A 21,763-nucleotide genomic window follows, 5' to 3' on the forward strand; every position below is an offset into this window, starting at 1 on the left:
ACCCAGATTATGCACTAGACGGCGTGCCATAGTATATGACCTCTCGACCAGGACCGCTGCGACAACAGGTTGGTCGAACATTATTGTCAAGTCTACGAAACAGATATTTTAAATCCGACAAGTTTGTTTAGCAGGTCGTGCGTTGATGCATAAAGACACCTATCGGTGATTGTTGAATACATAAGTAGAAGGGATATGTATTTTCCCTTCAGGTATTTCGGACACGAGTCTTTGAAAGGACGCCAACACAGATAAGTATGTCAGCTGCGCCGGTCTGGTACAAGCTGTACGGTGGGAAACGCGCACAGTTGGTGAGTTGACACAGTTTGTATAGCCTAGTTTGTCGACTTAATAACATACCGACACGGGTGCCGTTGTAGAAGAACAACCTCAGCGTTTCCACTATCGCAAGTCTGTGTTAGACATGGGACACCGAGGTCTCTTCGTACGGAGCTGGTCACTGAGCTCACATGACGGTGTACAGTGTTGTTTAGAGATAAGGGTTTATAGGGGATGACGGGCATGCGGCTGATAAGTTACACGCCCGGCGAAGTGGGGGTAGGGAGGGGTGTGAGTGTGTGTGGTGGTGGTGATGGTGATGGTGGTGGTGGTGGGGTAAACAGAATGGGGGGGGGGGGGGGGGGGGGGCCGAGGTGGGTTGCAGGGTGTATGGGTGTGAATGGGTACTGGTGGAAGTGGATGTTATTGTGAGGGATGGGGGATGGGAGATGGGTAAGTTCAAGCCGGGATGTTAAAACTAATCGATGTCTGTCTGCTAACAAATTTATGCAATTTTGTGCGTTATTCATAGCTTATCCTTCATTGTATGTGTTCCATTGGTTTTTCACTGAGGTGCATTTACTCGAGATCAATATTGCTAATTATATGTGACACTGTTCTTCACTGTAGTTATAAACTAAACTTGAAATTAACAATTTAAATAGCCCAGGTATAAGCCCTAGCATGCGGTGTACTCCTACGCGTCACGCTATGTCGACCTCTAGCTGTGACTTGATCAAGTGGGAGGGGTACGAGTGGCCCCGTTGTATAAGACACTGTAATCCGCGCACTCGGTTGCCTCCCTTAGGCGTGCCAGAATCCTATGATCGTATATTCGAAACCTAAATTCGGCCTGATCATGTCTCATCAGTGAATGCACTGCACAAGTAGATTTTAATTTGGAAAGGAAAACCTTATAGAGGTGTGCATCGAATGGAAGCAGTTTGTTGTAAATGTTATCCTTTAGCCGCTATATACCTGTTAACCTGTCTATAGTTGTGACAAAAGGAAGCCCACTAAACCAGCGTTGTGTTATCAGCCTAGGAAATCTCACCAGGTCAAAAAAGAACACGTGTATAAGGTTAATGACAGATGCACTTGTGCTTGAGACATAACAACTTATATTTTAAAAACAAATGTGTGTAACGTTGCACATAATAATGTGGCGAATAGAAATCTAGCAGAGCATATATTTATATGTCTTTGTTACTCTTGTAATGATGACCCAGTCGTCTAAGGCGCCGCGATTCGCTATGCAGAGTTGTGTCCCTTGGGCACGCCAGAAACCTATGATTGTGGGTTCGAATCCCGGTTCGCCCCAATTATGTTTCTAGGTTTGTCAGCACCATACCCATGCTCGTGGGTTTCACCGAAGTAGTAAACGTCCGAGACCTGCATCACTTCGGGCTTTCCTCCCACATTAAGCTGACACGCCGCGATGTAACTGGAATACTGTTAAAAGCGGCCTTAAAACCTTATTCACTCACTCTTGCTATGGACTTGTTACTGTTATTGGTCAATGAATATGCATGATTTAATCGTATTATGTATACAATCAAAATGGCAGATCATTATAAAAACAATTTGAAAAACGTATTGGGTTTTGAACTTTCACCTTTTATTGTCCAATCACTTTGACAACAACGTTCTCGTAGCTTTCAGTATGTTCGAAGATTCTTACAAGGCAGACGATCCATACCTCTTCCACCAGAGGAAAACCAGCAACATCCGGTTCAACCAACACTTCCGGGCAGGACATGCCCAGAAAACTATCTGTTGGTGTTATTGGAGCAGGGAGGATTGCAACGTCTGTCCATCTGCGCAACATTCTGCAACATGTCCGCTTAGACCTGAAGTGGATCATTGAAAATGATGTGGCGAGGCAACGCTTTGTGCGAGACGAACTCATGTTAGGAGACGAATTTCCTTTCTTCACGTCCAGCGACAGATTCAAGCTGCTGGATGATAAAAGGTAGGTACCGAGACCCGCGATGGCGTCGGACCCACATCCTGTCGTGACTGTCGGGTGCCATCGCTGCTCTCGGCTAATGATAACAAGGCCATCGGGTTTTTGTGTGTGTTTGTTTTACGTAGCAATATTTCAATATTTCAGCCATATGTAAATTACAGGTTGGGGCAGATAAACAATTTAATGATACAGTGGACAACGTTTTACACCCTCTGGGTACCATGACTTGCATCCAGCCAAGTCACAGAGTCTGACCACCCGATCCACTTACTCTAACGGCTAGCAAAGTAACTTGGGACTTATTCTTGCCCGAAATTCCAAATGGGTACCATTTGTTTTAGCTATAAAGGCGTGCGTTTTTAAGCACGGGGCTTACATAATTTGGATGAAATAGCAGGTCCTAAAATGTGATTAAACCCGAGTTTTAGGCCGTATGCTTAAATATATGCACTACCGCACTCAACAATGTTCCAGCTATATGTGACGGTGTCCTGTAAATAATACCAATGTGGACCCCGTGACCAGGTCTCAAAGTACGATGACACACAATCTATGAGTCTGACCTCCAAATCCATTAAGTAAGCGTAGGTTTCTTGGGTCCAAATCTAACCTAGAATCCCCATGGGATTCAAGTGATAACACGATGGGGTTCCAGTCACGTATTACGACATGTCATCACCAAGAATAGTAACTTGTGAAGTGGGTTTAGGAAATAGCCACAAAGGTAAGTGTCTCCTCGTGTTTCATTAGCTCTTTTAATATTGACAGTTATGCCGATGAGATGTCAAATCATTGTTATGTGGCAAGCATCATATCACAATGAATCGACCGCCTCCGTGGTCTTGTGGTAGAGCGTCCGCCCGGAGAGCGGAAGGTCCAGGGTTCGATCCCGGGCCGCGTCATACAAAAAGACGTTAAAAGATTGTACTTGTTGTTACCCTGTCTGGCGCTCGGCATTAAGGGGCTAAAACAAGGACTGGTCGGCTCGGAGTCAGTATACTGTGTCTGAGTGGGGTATTCATGTTAAACTGCGGCATGGTATCTCAGTGAGCCAGCACTATAAATCGGCATCAGTCCGGACTAGTACAAGCAGCCACACACACACATACACGTGCATGCACGTCGCTATATAAGTGCAATAATCTTGGACGCGACGTTAAACCCAATTTCACCTCACCTCTCCTCACAATGAATCACAGAAATATGTAACCTGTGAAGTTCTAGCTGTGTTACTCAATAGTATAATACTGTTCTAGTCATTTACCGGTATTGTGATGGGGTTTTTAAAGTCAAACAGTGTATTTAAACAGTTTCTTTAAATTATTTTGGAAATGGCGCTCAGCTAAAACTGCTAAGAATTCAGTCAAGACGTACTTAGAAAACAACGTTTTCTTTCACTACAATATCAATGGGAATTCCATGTTAGAATTGGTCGTAAGATGCGATCGTTGGTCGGGCTTATTAACTTTGTTGATCGCATGTCAGCATACCACAATGCCGTAGATCGTTGCTTATAATATCAATCTCATAAATGTCTGGTCAAGACTCAATTTATTACACATCTACATCGTATAGCTGGAATATTGCTGCGGTTGGCGGCGTTAAACACACACACACACACACACACACACGCACGCACGCACGCACGCACGCACGCACGCACACACACACACACACACACACACACACACGCGCGCGCGCGGTTTGACAGAGGGAGACTGACAACACAACCTACCCACCCACATGCATAATGTTGACAAAACTAAACTTATAATATACTTAAAATATTAGAATGAAAACTGATTTAACATATGTTATAGATCATCATCATCATATTGTTATCAACGTCATACTACCAGCTACTAAGCTTTACTTCTAGTGCTTATCAGTTCCCTTGTTGTTTCAGCCTGGATGCAGTATTTGTACTGACACCTGTCGACACTCACACCGAGTATTCCTGTGATGCCTTACAGAGAGGTTACTGTTTTCTTACTATATCACTGTTAAACAGGTGTTTTTAGACTTACGACTGTCGGTCCACTGCAATCGCCTTGTGCTGAAAAGTAACTACACCCTGATTCCAGGGATGTCACTTACAAACACACCATCAACATAGATCATAAAAAGAATCTGTCTGTGAGTGAGTGAGTGAGTGTGGTTTTACGCCGCGTTTAGCAATATCCCAGCAATATCACGGCGGGGGACATCAGAAATGGGCTTCACACATTGTACACATGTTGGGTATCGAACCCGGGTCTTCGGCGTGACGAGCGAACGCTTTAACCACTAGGCTTCCCGACCGCCCCGAATCTGTCTGTGAACATCATAAGGTGGTACCAAGCAGGTATAGACAAAAACCTTTCTTAGATTAACCAACCACAAAAACTAGTTTCTGTAATGTCACAGATGAGTGAATGAGTATGGTTTTACGCCGCGTTTAGCAATATCCCAGCAATATCACGGCGGGGGACATCAGAAATGGGCTTCACACATTGTACACATGTTGGGTATCGAACCCGGGTCTTCGGCGTGACGAGCGAACGCTTTAACAACCAGGCTACCCGACCGCCCCGAATCTGTCTGTGAACATCATACCAAGCAGGTATAGACAAAAACCTTTCTTAGATTCACCAACCACAAACACTAGTTTCTGTAATGTCACGGATGAAGGCTTGTATGACAGAGTGAGATATGGCGAGTTAAATATACCGCATCACTGCAGCAACAACGTTGAAAGGCTATTCTTGTGGTATTTTAGATATAGCCTTGATATGACCATACTCGTAAATATTCCCAAAATGCATTTTTTGGCTCATTGACCATTTTCAAAACGGATCACGCCTGACCATCTGATAGACATTTTATTTGGCTCAAAGGACAAGCACAAAGATCCTCACATACATTTTCTAATGTGATTCTTTTAGTATTTAATCATTTGGTGAAAATGACCTCGCGAAAAGGCTAACTAAAGTCTGTCCTGGAAGCCTGGCTTAGAGGTCATAGGATTATCCTATCACAAAATCAAGGAATTTGGGTTCTATGTTGTTGGTATGCGTATTTCCTAAAGAGTGATCTCGACATTTCAATTTAACCACAGGTTGAGGAGATGATATTTTTTTTAATTGTGAAGCTGGTTAAATGATATCAAAAGTCCTTCCTTCATTGCTGCCAGCATCTTGAAGCTTAGTTTCAAGATTAATGGGACAAAACCTACCCCGTTATGAAGAATTAGGATCATATGTCCTGAGTGCATTTTGTAAGTCGCAAGCCTTGGCAAGAAATATCCACCATTATGTCTTGAGGGACAGATAATTCAAACGGGTCATTCCGAATGGCGAGTAGCTCCCCTATATTTAATGTAATACCCATAGCCTTTTGTCTGAGAAAATAAACGAAACTGTAGGTTTTACAGTCACAAGTAGAGATTAAGCTCAGTCAATATATTGTTTGAACGACATCACATAAAACCCTCTTCTTCGATTATTTGCAAAAAAGGAAGCTATGATATTACATTTTTATGTGGCATTTTACAAACAATAAAAACAATAGAAAATTTGACCTGCACGAGCCAATAAATCAGCAGTGTTCACTGAGAATTACTGGTAATATATTCACAATTGTCAGTGCCTCTATGGGTAATAAACTTGACAGAGCTAGTGGTTACAACTGAGATGGTAACCATTTTCTGCCGCATGTTGAATGCTTATGTTGTGTATTTGGTTCCAGGGAAGCCCGTGTTTGTTGAGAAGCCGACAGGTGTGAACTACACTGATGTAAAACATGGTTACGACACTGCTGAGAAATACCAGACACCTCTCCTCACTGGCTTCATGAGGTATCTCACTGTATAAATACCAAACTCTCCGGACTGACTTTATGATGTACAACCCTCTGTATATGTACATAAATACCAGAAACCTCTCCACACTGGCTTCATGGGGTGACCCCCTCTCTATATAAAAATCAGACACTGGCTTCATGAGGTACTCCCCTCTCTATATGTACATAAACACCAGACATCTCTCCTCGCTAGCTTCACGAGGTACACCCCTCTCTATATTTATATAAAAATCAGACACCTCGCCTCGCTAGCTTCACGAGGTACACCCCTATCTGTATGTATATAAACACCAGACACCTCTCCTCGCTGGCTTCACGAGGTACTCCCCTCTCTATATGTATATAAACACCAGACACCTCTCCTCACTGGCTTCACGAGGTACACCCCTATCTATATGTATATAAACATCGATACACCTCTCCTCGCCAGCTTTATGAGATACACCCCTCTCTATATTTATATAAACACCAGACACCTCTCCTCACTGGCTTCACGAGGTACTCCCCTCTCTATATGTATATAAACATCGATACACCTCTCCTCGCCAGCTTTATGAGATACACCCCTCTCTATATTTATATAAACACCAGACCTCTCCTCGCTGGCTTCACGAGGTACACCCCTCTCTATATTTATATAAACACCAGACACCTCTCCTCACTGGCTTCACGAGGTACTCCCCTCTCTATATGTATATAAACACCAGACACCTCTCCATGCTGGCTTCACGAGGTACTTCCCTCTCTATATGTATATAAACACCAGACACCTCTCCACACTGGCTTCACGAGGTACTTCCCTCTCTATATGTATATAAACACCAGACACCTCTCCTCACTGGCTTCACGAGGTACTCCCCTCTCTATATGTATATAAACATCGATACACCTCTCCTCGCCAGCTTTATGAGATACACCCCTCTCTATATTTATATAAACACCAGACACCTCTCCTCGCCAGCTTTATGAGATACACCCCTCTCTATATTTATATAAACATCAGACAGCTCTCCACGCTAGCTTTACGAGGTACTCCCCTCTCTATATGTATATAAACACCAGACACCTCTCCTCGCTGGCTTCACGAGGTCCCACCCTATCTATATGTATATAAACATCGATACACCTCTCCTCGCCAGCTTTATGAGATACACCCCTCTCTATATTTATATAAACACCAGACACCTCTCCTCGCCAGCTTTATGAGATACACCCCTCTCTATATTTATATAAACACCAGACCTCTCCTCGCTGGCTTCACGAGGTACTTCCCTCTCTATATGTATATAAACACCAGACACCTCTCCTCGCTGTCTTCACGAGGTACTTCCCTCTCTATATGTATATAAACACCAGACACCTCTCCTCACTGGCTTCACGAGGTACTCCCCTCTCTATATGTATATAAACATCGATACACCTCTCCTCGCCAGCTTTATGAGATACACCCCTCTCTATATTTATATAAACACCAGACACCTCTCCTCGCCAGCTTTATGAGATACACCCCTCTCTATATTTATATAAACATCAGACACCTCTCCACGCTAGCTTTACGAGGTACTCCCCTCTCTATATGTATATAAACACCAGACACCTCTCCTCGCTGGCTTCACGAGGTCCCACCCTATCTATATGTATATAAACATCGATACACCTCTCCTCGCCAGCTTTATGAGATACACCCCTCTCTATATTTATATAAACACCAGACACCTCTCCTCGCCAGCTTTATGAGATACACCCCTCTCTATATTTATATAAACACCAGACACCTCTCCTCGCTAGCTTCACGAGGTCCCACCCTATCTATATGTATATAAACATCGATACACCTCTCCTCGCCAGCTTTATGAGATACACCCCTCTCTATATTTATATAAACACCAGACACCTCTCCTCGCCAGCTTTATGAGATACACCCCTCTCTATATTTATATAAACACCAGTCACCTCTCCTCGCCAGCTTTATGAGATACACCCCTCTCTATATTTATATAAACACCAGACACCTCTCTACGCTAGCTTTACGAGGTACTCCCCTCTCTATATGTATATAAACACCAGACACCTCTCCTCGCTGGCTTCACGAGATACTCCCCTCTCTATATGTATATAAACACAAGACATATCTCTTCGCTAGCTTCACGAGGTCCCACCCTCTCTATATGTATATAAACACCAATACACTTCTCCTCGCCAGCTTTATGAGGTACACCCCTCTCTATATTTATATAAACACCAGACACCTCTCCTCACTGGCTTCACGAGGTACTCCCCTCTCTATATTTATGTAAACACCAGACACCTCTCCTCGCTGGTTTCACGAGGTACTCCCCTCTCTATATTTATATAAACACCAGACATCTTTCGTCGCTAGCTTTACGAGGTACTCGCCTCTCTATATTTATATAATCACCAGACACCTCTCCTCGCTAGCTTCACGAGCTACCACCCTATCTATATGTATATAAACATCGATACACCTCTCCTCGCCAGCTTTATGAGGTACACCCCTCTCTATATTTATATAAACACCAGACACCTCTCCTCGCTGGTTTCACGAGGTACTCCCCTCTCTATATTTATGTAAACACCAGACACCTCTCCTCGCTGGTTTCACGAGGTACTCCCCTCTCTATATTTATATAAACACCAGACATCTTTCGTCGCTAGCTTTACGAGGTACTCGCCTCTCTATATTTATATAATCACCAGACACCTCTCCTCACTGGCTTCACGAGCTACCACCCTATCTATATGTATATAAACATCGATACACCTCTCCTCGCCAGCTTTATGAGATACACCCCTCTCTATATTTATATAAACACCAGACACCTCTCCATGCTGGCTTCACGAGGTACTCCCCTCTCTATATTTATATAAACACCAGACCTCTCCTCGCTGGCTTCACGAGGTACTCCCCTCTCTATATGTATATAAACACCAGACACCTCTCCTGACTGGCTTCAAGAGGTACTCCCCTCTCTATATGTATATAAACACCAGACACCTCTCCTCGCTGGCTTCACGAGGTACTCCCCTCTCTATATGTATATAAACACCAGACACCTCTCCTCGCTCGCTTCACGAGACATCCCCCTATCTATATGTTTATAAACACCAGACATCTCTCTTCTCAAGTTGACAAGAATAAATGACGGGTAGACGTGTTGGTTTATTTCCAGCTACTATGAAGTTCGGACAGATGTTTATGTAAAACGTCGTCCTTCTATCTTTCACTTGTCTCAGATTTGCTGACGCGTGGCAATGTCAAAACTCTACTGATGCCTTTCTACGATGAGTGTTCACGCTCACTCTATCTGTAATGTGGGGCAGTGAAGTGCACGAGGAATTGTTTTACATCAGCACAAGGGTGCTGCCACAGGATGTGATTCATTAGTGTCCAGTCCAGTTTACTTTCATAGTTTTCTGAAACCTCTTATCTTCCGCATTCCCTCCCTACCCAGACAGATTTGAAACATGTTATGAGAAACATATTTGTTTGCCTCACCTTATCAGGGTACCATGACAACACAGTCAGCCAGGCCATATACCATTGTACACTGTGTCACAAAATTACCTATTTCATTCAGCTCTAACGTTGATTTGTTGTTTAACGCCGCACTCAGCAATATTTCAGCTATATGACGGCGGTCTGTAAATAATCGAGTCTGGACCAAACAATCCAGTGATTGATATCATGAGCATCGATCCACGCAATTGGGATCGATGACATGCATCAACCAAATCAGCGAGTCTGACCAGCCGTTCCCGTTAGTCGCCTCTTACGACAAGCAAAGTCGCCTTTTTCGGCAAGCATGGGTTGCTGAAGACCTATTCTACCTCTTCACGGGTAACAGCTCTAACGACAATTGATGAGTTAGGATGATGTTCAACAAGCTTTGTGCAGCTGTAGAGTAGGTGAGGTGAGGTCAAATGGGGTTTAACGTCGCCTCCAAGATTTTTGCACTTATATAGCGACGTGCATGTACGTGTGTGTGTTTGTGTGGCTGCTTGTACTAGTCCGGACTGATGCCGATTTATAGTGCAAGCTCACTGAGATACCATGCCGCAGTTTAACATGAATACCCCACTCAGACACAGTATACTGACTCCGAGCCGACCAGTCCTTGTTTTAGCCCCTTAATTCCGAGCGCCAGACAGGGTAACAATAAGTACAATCTTTTAAGGTCTTTTGGTATTACGCGACGGGGATCGAACCCCGGACCTTCCGCTCTCCGGGCGGACGCTCTACCACTAGACCACGGAGGCGGTTCTGTAGAGTAGAATGGGTTGCTACTAGGCTGAACATGGTATTGAATGTTTTGTGACTATCTCTACAGGCGGTTTGATCCAGCAGTGGAGGCAACAGTGCATGCCGTACAGCAAGGAGACATAGGCAACGTCCATGTAATGACGCTGGTCACGCGGGACTCGCCACGCCCATCCTATGAGTATCTCACAAAATGTGGTAAGCATTACTGTGATAGGCAAAACATAAATGTGTTTTGGGGCAAAGCATACATACGAGGGGCGCTCAAATGGTATGCAATTCATTACAGAAGTGGGGAAAACAGTTGGATTTTGTTTTATTTTTCAATATTCTGACATTTGATTCATTAACTCTTTTGACTCGCACTAAAACCATTCCTCAGCAGCAGACTTCAAGGCATGACCGAGTGAGGTCTAGATTGTGTTTGTTGGGTGGGGGGTAGGGGTGACTTATCTGTTCAAAGCCACATTCCCTTAAAGCATGAAGTCTTTGCAACTCTCGACCAGGGAAGTGGAGCATTGTCATGCAGCAGCAGAACCCCAAATGCGAACATCACCTTGTGGATATTGTTTTTAGCATTTCAGTCAACATGTTGGAATAATAATGACCTGACATTTAGTTTTGCGGGTAGATAATCAACCAATAACGCCACATTCAAATCCCAGAATACTGCCATCATTCTCCCAACCCTGGGTTAAGTCGGAAACTTCACTGAGATGGATGTTTTCATTGCGTTGATGTATATTGGGTATCCTTGCATAGTTCAAGGAGCTCCTGACTGGACTTAATCCAGAAACCTATGATTGTGGGTTCGAATCCCGGTTCGCCCCGATTATGTTTCTAGGTTTGTCAGCACCATACCCGTGCTCGTGGGTTTCATCGAAGTGGTAAACGTCTAAGACCTGCATCACTTCGGGCTTTCCTCCCACATTAAGCTGACACGCCGTGATATAACTGGAATGCTGTTAAAAGCGGCGCTGAACCCAACTCACTCACTCACACTCAAAACCTTTACTCCAATTTATTGAAATCCATTATGGAGACACCCTGCTTCAAATGGTGAACTATCTCTCGTGTATTATTTGAAGTGCAGCTATATACTTGTCAGCATGTTGTCAACATATGACAGACAACCAAATGTCGGAAATTCTTCCACACTTGCTGTAATGTCACTCTCAATGCCGCAAGGCTTTTCTAACACTCCTTGCACATGTTGATACATGCAGAAATGGATTAGCAATGGGCAAAAATGACATTTGGAACATAGTACGGCGATGTTTATATTAGGATCAGAACTAGCTGGTATCATATACACAATTATCATCAGCAAATTAACAAATCATTGCGCAAGAAGTTTCAAAGGATATGTTAAACTTGCACTTGAACTAGGAAAACGGATGTAATGAAGTACCTACTAGCTAGGTCAAAAATCCAAATATGCAAACAAAAGTGTTATTGTAGACACAACTTATGGATTACAACTTCTTTATTTGCTGTAAATGCGACGTTTCGGTATCGGTCCTTGTACCGTTGTCAAGCAAGGACAATATAACTTGCTTATAGGGATCTGTACCGAAACGTCGCCTTCAAGTAAAATAAATATGTGATTTCAGAGATGTGTTATAAAGTAAACGTAAACAATGGATAGACAATGTACCACATCACTATCTCAACATATAAAAGATACGAGACAGCTATGAAATCTGATTTTGTGATTGTATTACAGCAAAGAGTGGCTGCAACATCTACTCTGATCTCTGTCCGCACGACATTGACTTGATGGTGTGGCTGACAAAGGCCGAACGTCCCGAGAGCATCTACGTGACCGGTCACGCCCATGACCCCGTGATGAAGGAGTGCGGGGAGGCTGATACTGTCACTGCCGTCCTCAAGTACAGGACCGGCATCATGGCATCCATCCACAATGTCCTTGATTCGGTGTATGGATATGATATTAGGTTTGAGGTGAGCTGGAAAATAATTTTATAAATGGATCTCTTGAGGAAGTTCAAGTGAGCTTATGTCATAGCGTCTCTCTCTCCTCTCTGTGTGTCTCCTCTCTCTGTGTGTCTCCTCTCTCTCTCTGTATGGATGTGATATTAGGTTTGAGGTGAGCTGGAAAATAATTTTATAAATGGATCTCTTGAGGAAGTTCAAGTGAGCTTATGTCATAGCGTCTCTCTCTCCTCTCTGTGTGTCTCCTCTCTCTGTGTGTCTCCTCTCTCTCTCTGTATGGATGTGATATTAGGTTTGAGGTGAGCTGGAAAATAATTTTATAAATGGATCTCTTGAGGAAGTTCAAGTGAGCTTATGTCATAGCGTCTCTCTCTCCTCTCTGTGTGTCTCCTCTCTCTGTGTGTCTCCTCTCTCTCTCTGTATGGATGTGATATTAGGTTTGAGGTGAGCTGGAAAATAATTTTATAAATGGATCTCTTGAGGAAGTTCAAGTGAGCTTATGTCATAGCGTCTCTCTCTCCTCTCTGTGTGTCTCCTCTCTCTGTGTGTCTCCTCTCTCTCTCTGTATGGATGTGATATTAGGTTTGAGGTGAGCTGGAAAATAATTTTATAAATGGATCTCTTGAGGAAGTTCAAGTGAGCTTATGTCATAGCGTCTCTCTCTCCTCTCTGTGTGTCTCCTCTCTCTGTGTGTCTCCTCTCTCTCTCTGTATGGATGTGATATTAGGTTTGAGGTGAGCTGGAAAATAATTTTATAAATGGATCTCTTGAGGAAGTTCAAGTGAGCTTATGTCATAGCGTCTCTCTCTCCTCTCTGTGTGTCTCCTCTCTCTGTGTGTCTCCTCTCTCTCTCTGTATGGATGTGATATTAGGTTTGAGGTGAGCTGGAAAATAATTTTATAAATGGATCTCTTGAGGAAGTTCAAGTGAGCTTATGTCATAGCGTCTCTCTCTCCTCTCTGTGTGTCTCCTCTCTCTGTGTGTCTCCTCTCTCTCTCTGTATGGATGTGATATTAGGTTTGAGGTGCGCTGGAAAATAATTTTATTAAAGGATCACCTGAGGAAGTTCAAGTGAGCTTATGTCATAGCATCTCTCTCTCTCTCTCTCTCTCTCTCTGTCTGTCTCCTCTCTATTATCTCTATCTCTCCTCTCTCTGTGTCTCCTCTCTCTCTATGTGTCTCCTCTCCCTGTCTCCTCTCTCTCTCACTCTCCTCTCACTCACTCTCACCGCTGTGCATCATCTGTAAACGTGTCAAGAGCCATTCCACACATGAAGCTCAACTCATTTTATAGGAATTAATTTCTCTGGTTTATGATAATATTCGTCTCATGGTATTGTCGTCAAGCCCCAGTGGTGTGGAAAGTGTCTCATGCTTTCAGTCATCGGTTTGCCTGATTACAGACACGCCACCATCATATAGCTGGAATATAGCTAACTATATTTGTGTTTGTTGTCTAACGGAGCACTACATCAATATTCCATCTGTATGACGACACCCTGTAAATAATCGTTTCATCGACAGACATTCGAGTGATTGATATTAGGAGCAACGATCCATGGCCAACATCAATTCTAATTCGGAGTCCCCATGAGTGCATATATTGCTGAATAACATTCATTCATACATCAAAAAGCTTTATAGCGCTCACCTGATTGATACTGTGGGTGAAAAATATATGTTAGCCTCAAAAGCCCCAAAGAACCAAGTGAATGATAAGGGCAATACAGAATCTTGGGATTCAAACATGTTTAAGGGAAACAACTCGGAGATTTCCGAAGCCTGAGTCGAATGGACAATCTTTGCCCCTCCTTATAATTGAAAAAATAACACATTATGTAGAACTGTTTAAAATGTTAACATTTCAAGTCACGTCGAATCACAAACGCTTTATGATGCATATGTTGAAAAGCTCACTCACTCACTCACTCAACCATCCACTCAACCACCTACTCACTCACTCACTCCAACACTCACTCACTCTTGTGATCCCCAGGTGTTTGGTTCAGGAGGCATGGCACAGATGGCCAACCCACGCTTGTCGAGTGCCACGCTGGAGCTGAACAGTGGTTTGAGAAGCCCTCGTCTCTGTACTTCCTTTCCAGATAGGTTCAGGACAGCCTTTCAAAATGAACTGCAACACTTTATAAACTGCATCGATGGTAAGAACACAATTAGTTTAATCGAATACACAATACATTGATAATTAAATATTGGTACATGTTGGAAAGGTGGGTGAGTGGAAGAGTATGGTTTTACGCCGCTTTTAGCAATATTCCAGCAATATCACGGCGGGGGACACCAGATATGGGCTTCACACAATGTCACATGTCGGGAATCGAACCCGGGTCTTCGGTGTGACGAGCGAACGCTTTAACCACAAGGCTACCCGACCGCCACTGTTAGAAAGGAATTCCGGGCGGTAGTATCAAGGGAACATCAATCACATTAAGATCAGGTCTGTTATTCTGAGACAATACCACTTTGAGGGTGCCAACCCCCTTTTGAATGCCAGATGCCGAGCACTGTTACGTGCTATTCCGGATGCCACAGGATGGTAAGCTGGATGGCATGAAATGTTTACGCAGATGCCAATATTTCAATGTATCTTGCGAAAAGAATGACAAATAAGTAATGAGATAAGTTAAAATAAGACTTTACTATCCAAAGGGAAATTCATATTGCACAGTTGATTAGCACTACAATAAAAAAATAAAATAAAATACAATAAAAAGAAAATATATGACATTAAATGTACAAAAGACAATAAAACACTCACTAATATAACCACAAGTGAGGAAATGAAGAAAATTGGTATCTATATATGTTTGTTTTCAGCGTCGCTTGCGAAGTCGGCGACCAGGTGGTCGAAACTGATATTCGGAATGAAGTATATGACGACTGTCGTTTAGTATTTTACGCGCCTTTCTTGCGTACCTGAGATTTTGCGTGCTGTACGATTATTTAAAATTGTTAAGCTTTTAGATTTATTTTGGACAGTCAGCCTCCAATACCAACAGTGGACATTGCAAACTATAATGCCTTGATTAAATGTTCTATGAAACAGAGAGAGTATTGTATTATCAAGTTACAAATACCTAAAACGCCGTAAGAAAAACAATCGCTTTTGGACCTCTTTATAAATATGCTCCGTGTTGGCATTCCAAGTGAGTTTCGAATCAATAATGGTGCCAAGATACTTATTCTGTACAACCAGATCTACACTATGATATCCCCCTGGGCCTTTAAATTGATAGTGTTGTGTTAGCTTCTTTTGAGGTCAAGAACACTGTGATATTTAAGTAGTTGTGCATGTTTGCACACAGGCACCTATAGCCAGGGTATGGAACTCCCAAACATTTCAGCCAGACCACAGGACTGGCTAGCTGAAATACTTGCCAGCCCTGACCAAAACCTGCCTGCCCACTATAATCATATGTTTCTCAGGATAAGCTAACGGGGTTTCCTTTTTGGTTACATTTTATCATTCATCTTTACATGTGAATTAATGATTATCATCGGGAAATATTTGGAATATTGTCACATATGAAATATAACCCGACCGTCGGGCAGGGGGATTTGAAAATCTGGCAGCCCGAGTTGAAATCAACCCGTCTCGGACGGTCGGGCACGCAGGTATTTCGAACATTGACTATAGCTGGACCTGATGGTGAGACTCGGTGACTTGTTTTTTTCTATGTCGTTGTTGCGCATAATATCACTGGTTTGTTCGTTCAAAACTCGATTACTTACAGGCCCCATCGTGTTGCTTGAATATTGATGAGTCAGGCATTAAAAACCAAACACTCGCTTTTTCTTTGTGCATTCTTTTCCGACAGTTAGCAATGGAAAGGGGGTCAGAATGTCACGTTCTGTTATGCAAACACATGAGTGTCGACATTTGTTATATTTACAGGCACGGAATCTCCCCTCATTACGAAAGAAGAATGCCTGATGACAACAGAGATTGTGGATCGAGGGATTCAGTCGTTTAAAGAAGGAGGTGTAGTCAGATTCCAATAATGCAGAGAGGCTCAATCTGTGTATTAAACAACACAGGACCTATGGTTCTTTTAAGCAGACTCACCCAACGCCAAAATATTTTGAGAGCCGTCTTCTGGCTCTAAGCATTATTTTCAGTGGAGTTTAGTCTAATCATATAGCCTTCTATTAGCAGAGTTTACTAGCCCGAACAGAATTTTACAAGACTCGGGTTTCGGACTAGTGGCTAGTGTCGCAGATTCCTAGAAACTCCGTGAACTGTCTAACATTTAGAAGATAAATACTATGTGTGTGTCTATTTCCGGGATTTTATCGAGTATTTGCATCTTGGAAATTCATCTCGAGACCCGAAAGTGTTAGCTTGAGGGGCTCGAATGAAAATTTCCAAGATGCAAATACTCGATAAAATCCCGGAAATAGACACACACATAGTATTTATCGATATTGTAAAGCTATTGTTTTATTTAGAAAAAAAACATGCGCACTCTTTAACACCTCGTACTTACTCGGTTGTGAGGCGTCAACATCGAACGTTCTGTTGCTGCTATGGTGATTGTGATTTTGGTAATAACGTAATGAGACCGGTAATGAGACGCAACTACCATCACGTATATTTCAGCTGCGATACCTACATCCTTGAATTCCTCATACATTTTAGAATCAAATTCTAAATGGTCTTTGTCACCAATACAAATCGTCTAGATGTAATGAAGCAAAATAAATGAGGTGTGAAAACGAACGCTGAAAAAATTGCACTTGGAAAAGTAAACAAAGCCATTCGTCTGTTCGTTGAGTACATTGGCTCGAGATCTGCATTTTCAGAATGTACACGGGAAGAGAATCGTTGGAAGAATTAGGGAATTAAACATATATACGGATACGTTGCAATAATTTGATATTTTCAACAAAACCTGTCGAAGTTCCCGTCCTAAGTGACGCTATGACTGACGCAAAATCACGCACAACGACAACGGTATTTATCAGAAGTTCTGACTATTTTCGTTGGTTTCAATGAAAAATACAACAACAGAAAACAGTACACAGGTTGTCAGAATGTTGTCAGAATGTTGTCAACATATTTGTTGTACATATGTGGTAATTTCTCTGAGGTGAAGGTCCTTGAATGAAAGTACACACGATCATTGTTAACTGCTTTTTACTCTTTCATGATGTAGATCTTGCATATCTTTTGTACATTTTTTTCACATAATTAATTTCACTTTGGATATTAATCAATGTTCAATATGATATCATACGTAGATATAGGCCACAACATATATGAACGTTTGATCATCTCCTGTTTGTTTGAACAATGTTCACATATGAAGTTGATAAGTTTATAGTGTCGTATACCATATTTCTTTAATTTGAACAAGTGTCCATGTGACAGGTACATTTACATTTCATCTTTTATGTATTTCTAGGGAGTGTAATAGTCAATATTATACGTTCATATAAACAGTGTCCATGAATAGCCGTTTCATTTTATTTTATAACTAAAACTGACGATATAACTTAACCAAAATCGATATTATTTTTCGCTAAATTATATGCACACGTTTCTTGAAGAATTGGCTTGGTCTTGGAATTTTTTTTATGCCGTTTGATATACAGAACAGTGATTCGCCAGGAGCGCGTTAGTCGCTATGGTGATTGTGATTTTGGTAATTATTTCATTATAATTTTTTTTAATTAAAAATTTAAAATCCCAATAATTCCCATGAATAGAGAAAATCAATGGTGTCCGCTTTATAATACAATATTAATTAAGCTTCATTTCTTTACTGCCTCGATTCGGAAATGCCAATTACTGCCACAGAAAACCGTCACAGACTCTTCATGGTAACCCTTTGGGTGAAGACGCCATGGCGTTCGCAAACAGGATGTATAAAATATCAGAGCGCAACATTATTTTCGCATTCGGATTTTCTCGATTATATTCGGTTTCGAGATACAAAAGTTAGATCTGCTTGTGTGAATGTTTCGATCACTCACAGTGAGAATTTATAAGCTTTGACGCCGATTAGCGATTAGAATATTCACCTGCATCAATCACGTGTCGTCCCTTTGTCTTGCGTAAACATCTTGTCAGAATTCACGACTCGGTGAAGCATAAAACGTGACTCGTCACTAAACCAAACTTGTCTCCATCGCAGTTGTGGTATCAAACTTGATACCTTTGACGTCGCGCGACAGCCGACAACGCAGTTCCGTCAAAATGACACCTCGAACTGGTCGTCTATCGTAAATCCCCCAGTGCGTAAACGGTTCCTCATTGCCTGGGCGGAATCCTGGTATTGCCATAGAGGTGTCCGTGGTGGTTCTTTCACGTGAGTGACGTAGCGGTATGAATCTGTCATGTGCCCTAGTACTGATACGTGGTCGACCGGATCTGGGAAGGTCCCGCGTTGTCCCCCGTGTGTCTGATAAAGCTTCCACGGTCTTGTTATGGTGCTTGGTCCAACGTGGAAAAATCTGGCTACAGCTGAAGATGATTCTCTTGTTTGCAGTCAGCCGATGGCGTTGCTGCGTTGGGCTTCCGTCAGTTGCATTATATTCCTGTTCAATTTTTGTAAGATTGTGATGGCTTGCAACTGAAAACCCAACTTGTGTTTAGCCCAACAAGTGATGTTGCACGTGCATGTCATTTTGGTATGTTTCGGCGCCATGCTCGCACGGAGATGTGTTTTTGCGACTTTTTCATCTTTTGGCTAAATTTCTGCATCTGCAGTACCTCATTCTTTTCACACAAATCAATCCTAATCCATGAAGAAATAACCAATTCATTTTGCAGAGTATATTTCACATTACACACATATCCCTAAAAATGTATCATTATCCATTTGCAGTCAATCTAACCAGTATCTGTTATGTTCAGGTTTAATGCTAGCAGGTAAACATGTAAAGAATTAAACATCATTTTTAAAAAACAAATATGCACCTCCACTTTGATCTGTTTGTTTGGCCTAATTTAGATAAGGCTAGGTGCAGATGATATGTTCATTGGTAAAACAAACTCATTATACTCTTTTAAAAAAGGTAGGGGATTCTGAAATAATGATGTTAAGATCGGACGTAAGAGTTTCGGAGCCAAAACCTTACGTCCAACACACCCGAAACATTTCACGTGGACCGTGCAATTGCTCCGTGCAGGTTGGTAGGAGTTTGAGCTTGACACTTCAGTGAAAGGACGTCAAGTTGCTCTAAGCCATGTTAGTACTGTTGACTTTCATTATCCACAGAAACACGTAAGCTCTCTACTCAGATTTAATGCAGTATTTGTGATCGGATTGGGAATGCGTCGTCTACAACGTGATGAACGCCATGCTCAGACTGGTAGAACTGGTAGATCTCAGCGAGAGGTGGCCAATTTGTTGAATGTGTCTAAGTCTGGGACATGCAGAATTTGAAACAGGTTTTTGCAGGCACAAAATATTAATGATCGGCCCCGCACAGGGCACCCTAGATCAACAATACAAGTCCAAAATCGCTTAATCAGCAAACAGCCAATCAAATCACTGTTCACTTATTCAAGTTAGTGACTAGACAATTAGAAAGCGTCTGCATGCTCGGCGACCAAGTGTTGTGTGCAGCATCAACAAACTGACACATTCTAGCCAGACGCCTGTGGAGTGTGGAGTGTAGAAACCGACGGAATCGTCGGTGGTCTCTTGTAATGTTCACTCCGGACTTTCTGGATAGCCCTGGGAATGTCTGGAGGCGTCCTAACGAACGGCAACGTGAAGCAACATGACAGATTTTGGGTGGGTGTGAAATTATATGAGGCGGGGTCTCTATGACTGCCAGAAGGCCACTGCTCAATGTCCATGGAAGGGTCACTTGGCAGTACTACCGAGACAACATACAGACGCCAAAAGTTTTGCCGTTTGCGAGTCATTCTGGTCCACGTTTCGTCCTTCAAGATGTTAACGTTATCGTAATCGCCAACGTCTAGCAGCTAACATGACCAGAATGCAATGGGCAGTCAAGTGTCCTGACCTTTCCCCCTTAAAGCATGTCCGGGATATGATCGGGAGACGTGTGCTGATGTCAAAGGCCACCCGGTACGTCAGCTGAACTGGGCCAGCCGTTGCAAGAAGAGTGAACAAGAGTCCCTCAAATAGCCATGGAGAGATTGATTCGGACCACGCCCTACTACAAAAAGGAATATTTGACCAATCGTGGGAGCATGACCCATTATTGATCAAGTCATCTCAAACGTTAATTTTTTTGTTACATCAACCTGTCGTCATATTTGGTTGTTTGCACTCTTACAATACACACCAACGTGTTCTGTTGATTGCCATGTTTCTCCCCGCCCTTCCTTTTTCCTTTACATCCATTACAGTCACTGGATACCTCTTTGTATTTCAGTAATCATCTGATATTTTATAATTTCCCCTACGTTTTTGTGAGAGTATATTTTTACTCATAAGGCGAGATAGAAAATATTCTTCTTAGTCGTGACCTTTAAAAAAAATGACGAGGTTGGGGGTATAATTTAATTTTTCTGTTTTATTTCTTTTGCAGGTTTCTCAAGAATTGATGGAGGTATAAGCGGGGGAAAACGTTGTGCAAACTAAATCCTCACGCCGTTTTTTAACGTCCATACCTGTGTTAATTCTTATAAATACATACGTCAACAATAATAACTTCACAGATTGCTTCTTTTCATCAAAGGGCCGAACGTATATACTAGTACCAACAGACTGTCAACTAAAACTACACTAACACAATGATAGCTGCAAGGAAACCATTCTCACGCTTGGCGATCAAACATACGGGCAATTAGCTTAAATAATATTAAAATAAGGAAGGAATCTCACACTGAAAAAACATGGACAGGGGATTTAATGTGCACAGTTATTATATTTATCTCTGTCTACTCACAGTTCCTGCTCAAAACGTCATTTGAAACAAACGAAGCGTTTTCAGGTAAGGCTTTTATTTACGTAGGTTACATTAATTAAAATAACACAGAACATAAATCCAGCGCATATTTTTTTAGGAAAGGGTATGGGCACTCGCATTTTTAAAATCAAGAGCTCGCATTATTTTCATGTCGCATTAAATTCCTGTTTTACAGTATTTATTCGTGAACATACACAAACAACTAGACAAAGTATGAAATCAGTGGCATCGTTCAACGCCAAAATGAAATGCATTGTATTATGATCTAATCAGAAAACAGTAGTCTGTCAGTGGCCGAGGCCTATTCATTTTCGGTTTAAGGAAACATAAACGCAAACTATTTGCTTCGCTACCCAACTGCTACAGAATCACTTGCAATTTTTTTTTTTTATATTTGAGGTGAGGTGAAATTGGGTTTAACGTCGCGTCCAAGATTATTGCACTTATATAGCGACGTGCATGCACGTGTATGTGTGTGTGTGGCTGCTTGTACTAGTCCGGACTGATGCCGATTTATAGTGCTAGCT

The 21,763-nt window shown here is 42.2% G+C and overlaps 1 protein-coding gene across 1 annotated transcript; it reads left to right on the forward strand.

The window, feature by feature from the left end:
• On the forward strand, nucleotides 1-17,971 carry LOC124120877 (myo-inositol 2-dehydrogenase-like). Its single transcript, XM_048391357.1, has 9 exons — nucleotides 1-68; nucleotides 213-311; nucleotides 1,935-2,251; nucleotides 4,155-4,225; nucleotides 5,975-6,083; nucleotides 10,438-10,565; nucleotides 12,094-12,332; nucleotides 14,320-14,485; nucleotides 16,240-17,971. Exons 1-9 carry the CDS (start codon nucleotides 36-38, stop codon nucleotides 16,344-16,346), a joined length of 1,269 nt encoding a protein of 422 aa, XP_048247314.1. The 5' UTR covers nucleotides 1-35; the 3' UTR covers nucleotides 16,347-17,971.
• Nucleotides 17,972-21,763: the final 3,792 nt, after the last annotated feature.

The sequence above is a fragment of the Haliotis rufescens genome, unplaced genomic scaffold (assembly GCF_023055435.1).
Source record: "Haliotis rufescens isolate VD_foot unplaced genomic scaffold, xgHalRufe1.0.p SCAF_9, whole genome shotgun sequence".
In the NCBI taxonomy this organism is placed as follows: Eukaryota; Metazoa; Mollusca; class Gastropoda; order Lepetellida; family Haliotidae; genus Haliotis; species Haliotis rufescens.

What these genes read in the sequence shown, in the direction of transcription:
- LOC124120877 (XM_048391357.1), top strand. Translation starts at nt 36, where the DNA reads ATGACCTCTCGACCAGGACCGCTGCGACAACAG. An exon ending in CTCCTCACTGGCTTCATGAG is followed by an intron (nt 6,084 to 10,437) that starts GTATCTCACTGT and finishes CTATCTCTACAG; the next exon opens with GCGGTTTGATCCAGCAGTGG. An exon ending in GATATGATATTAGGTTTGAG is followed by an intron (nt 12,333 to 14,319) that starts GTGAGCTGGAAA and finishes TGTGATCCCCAG; the next exon opens with GTGTTTGGTTCAGGAGGCAT.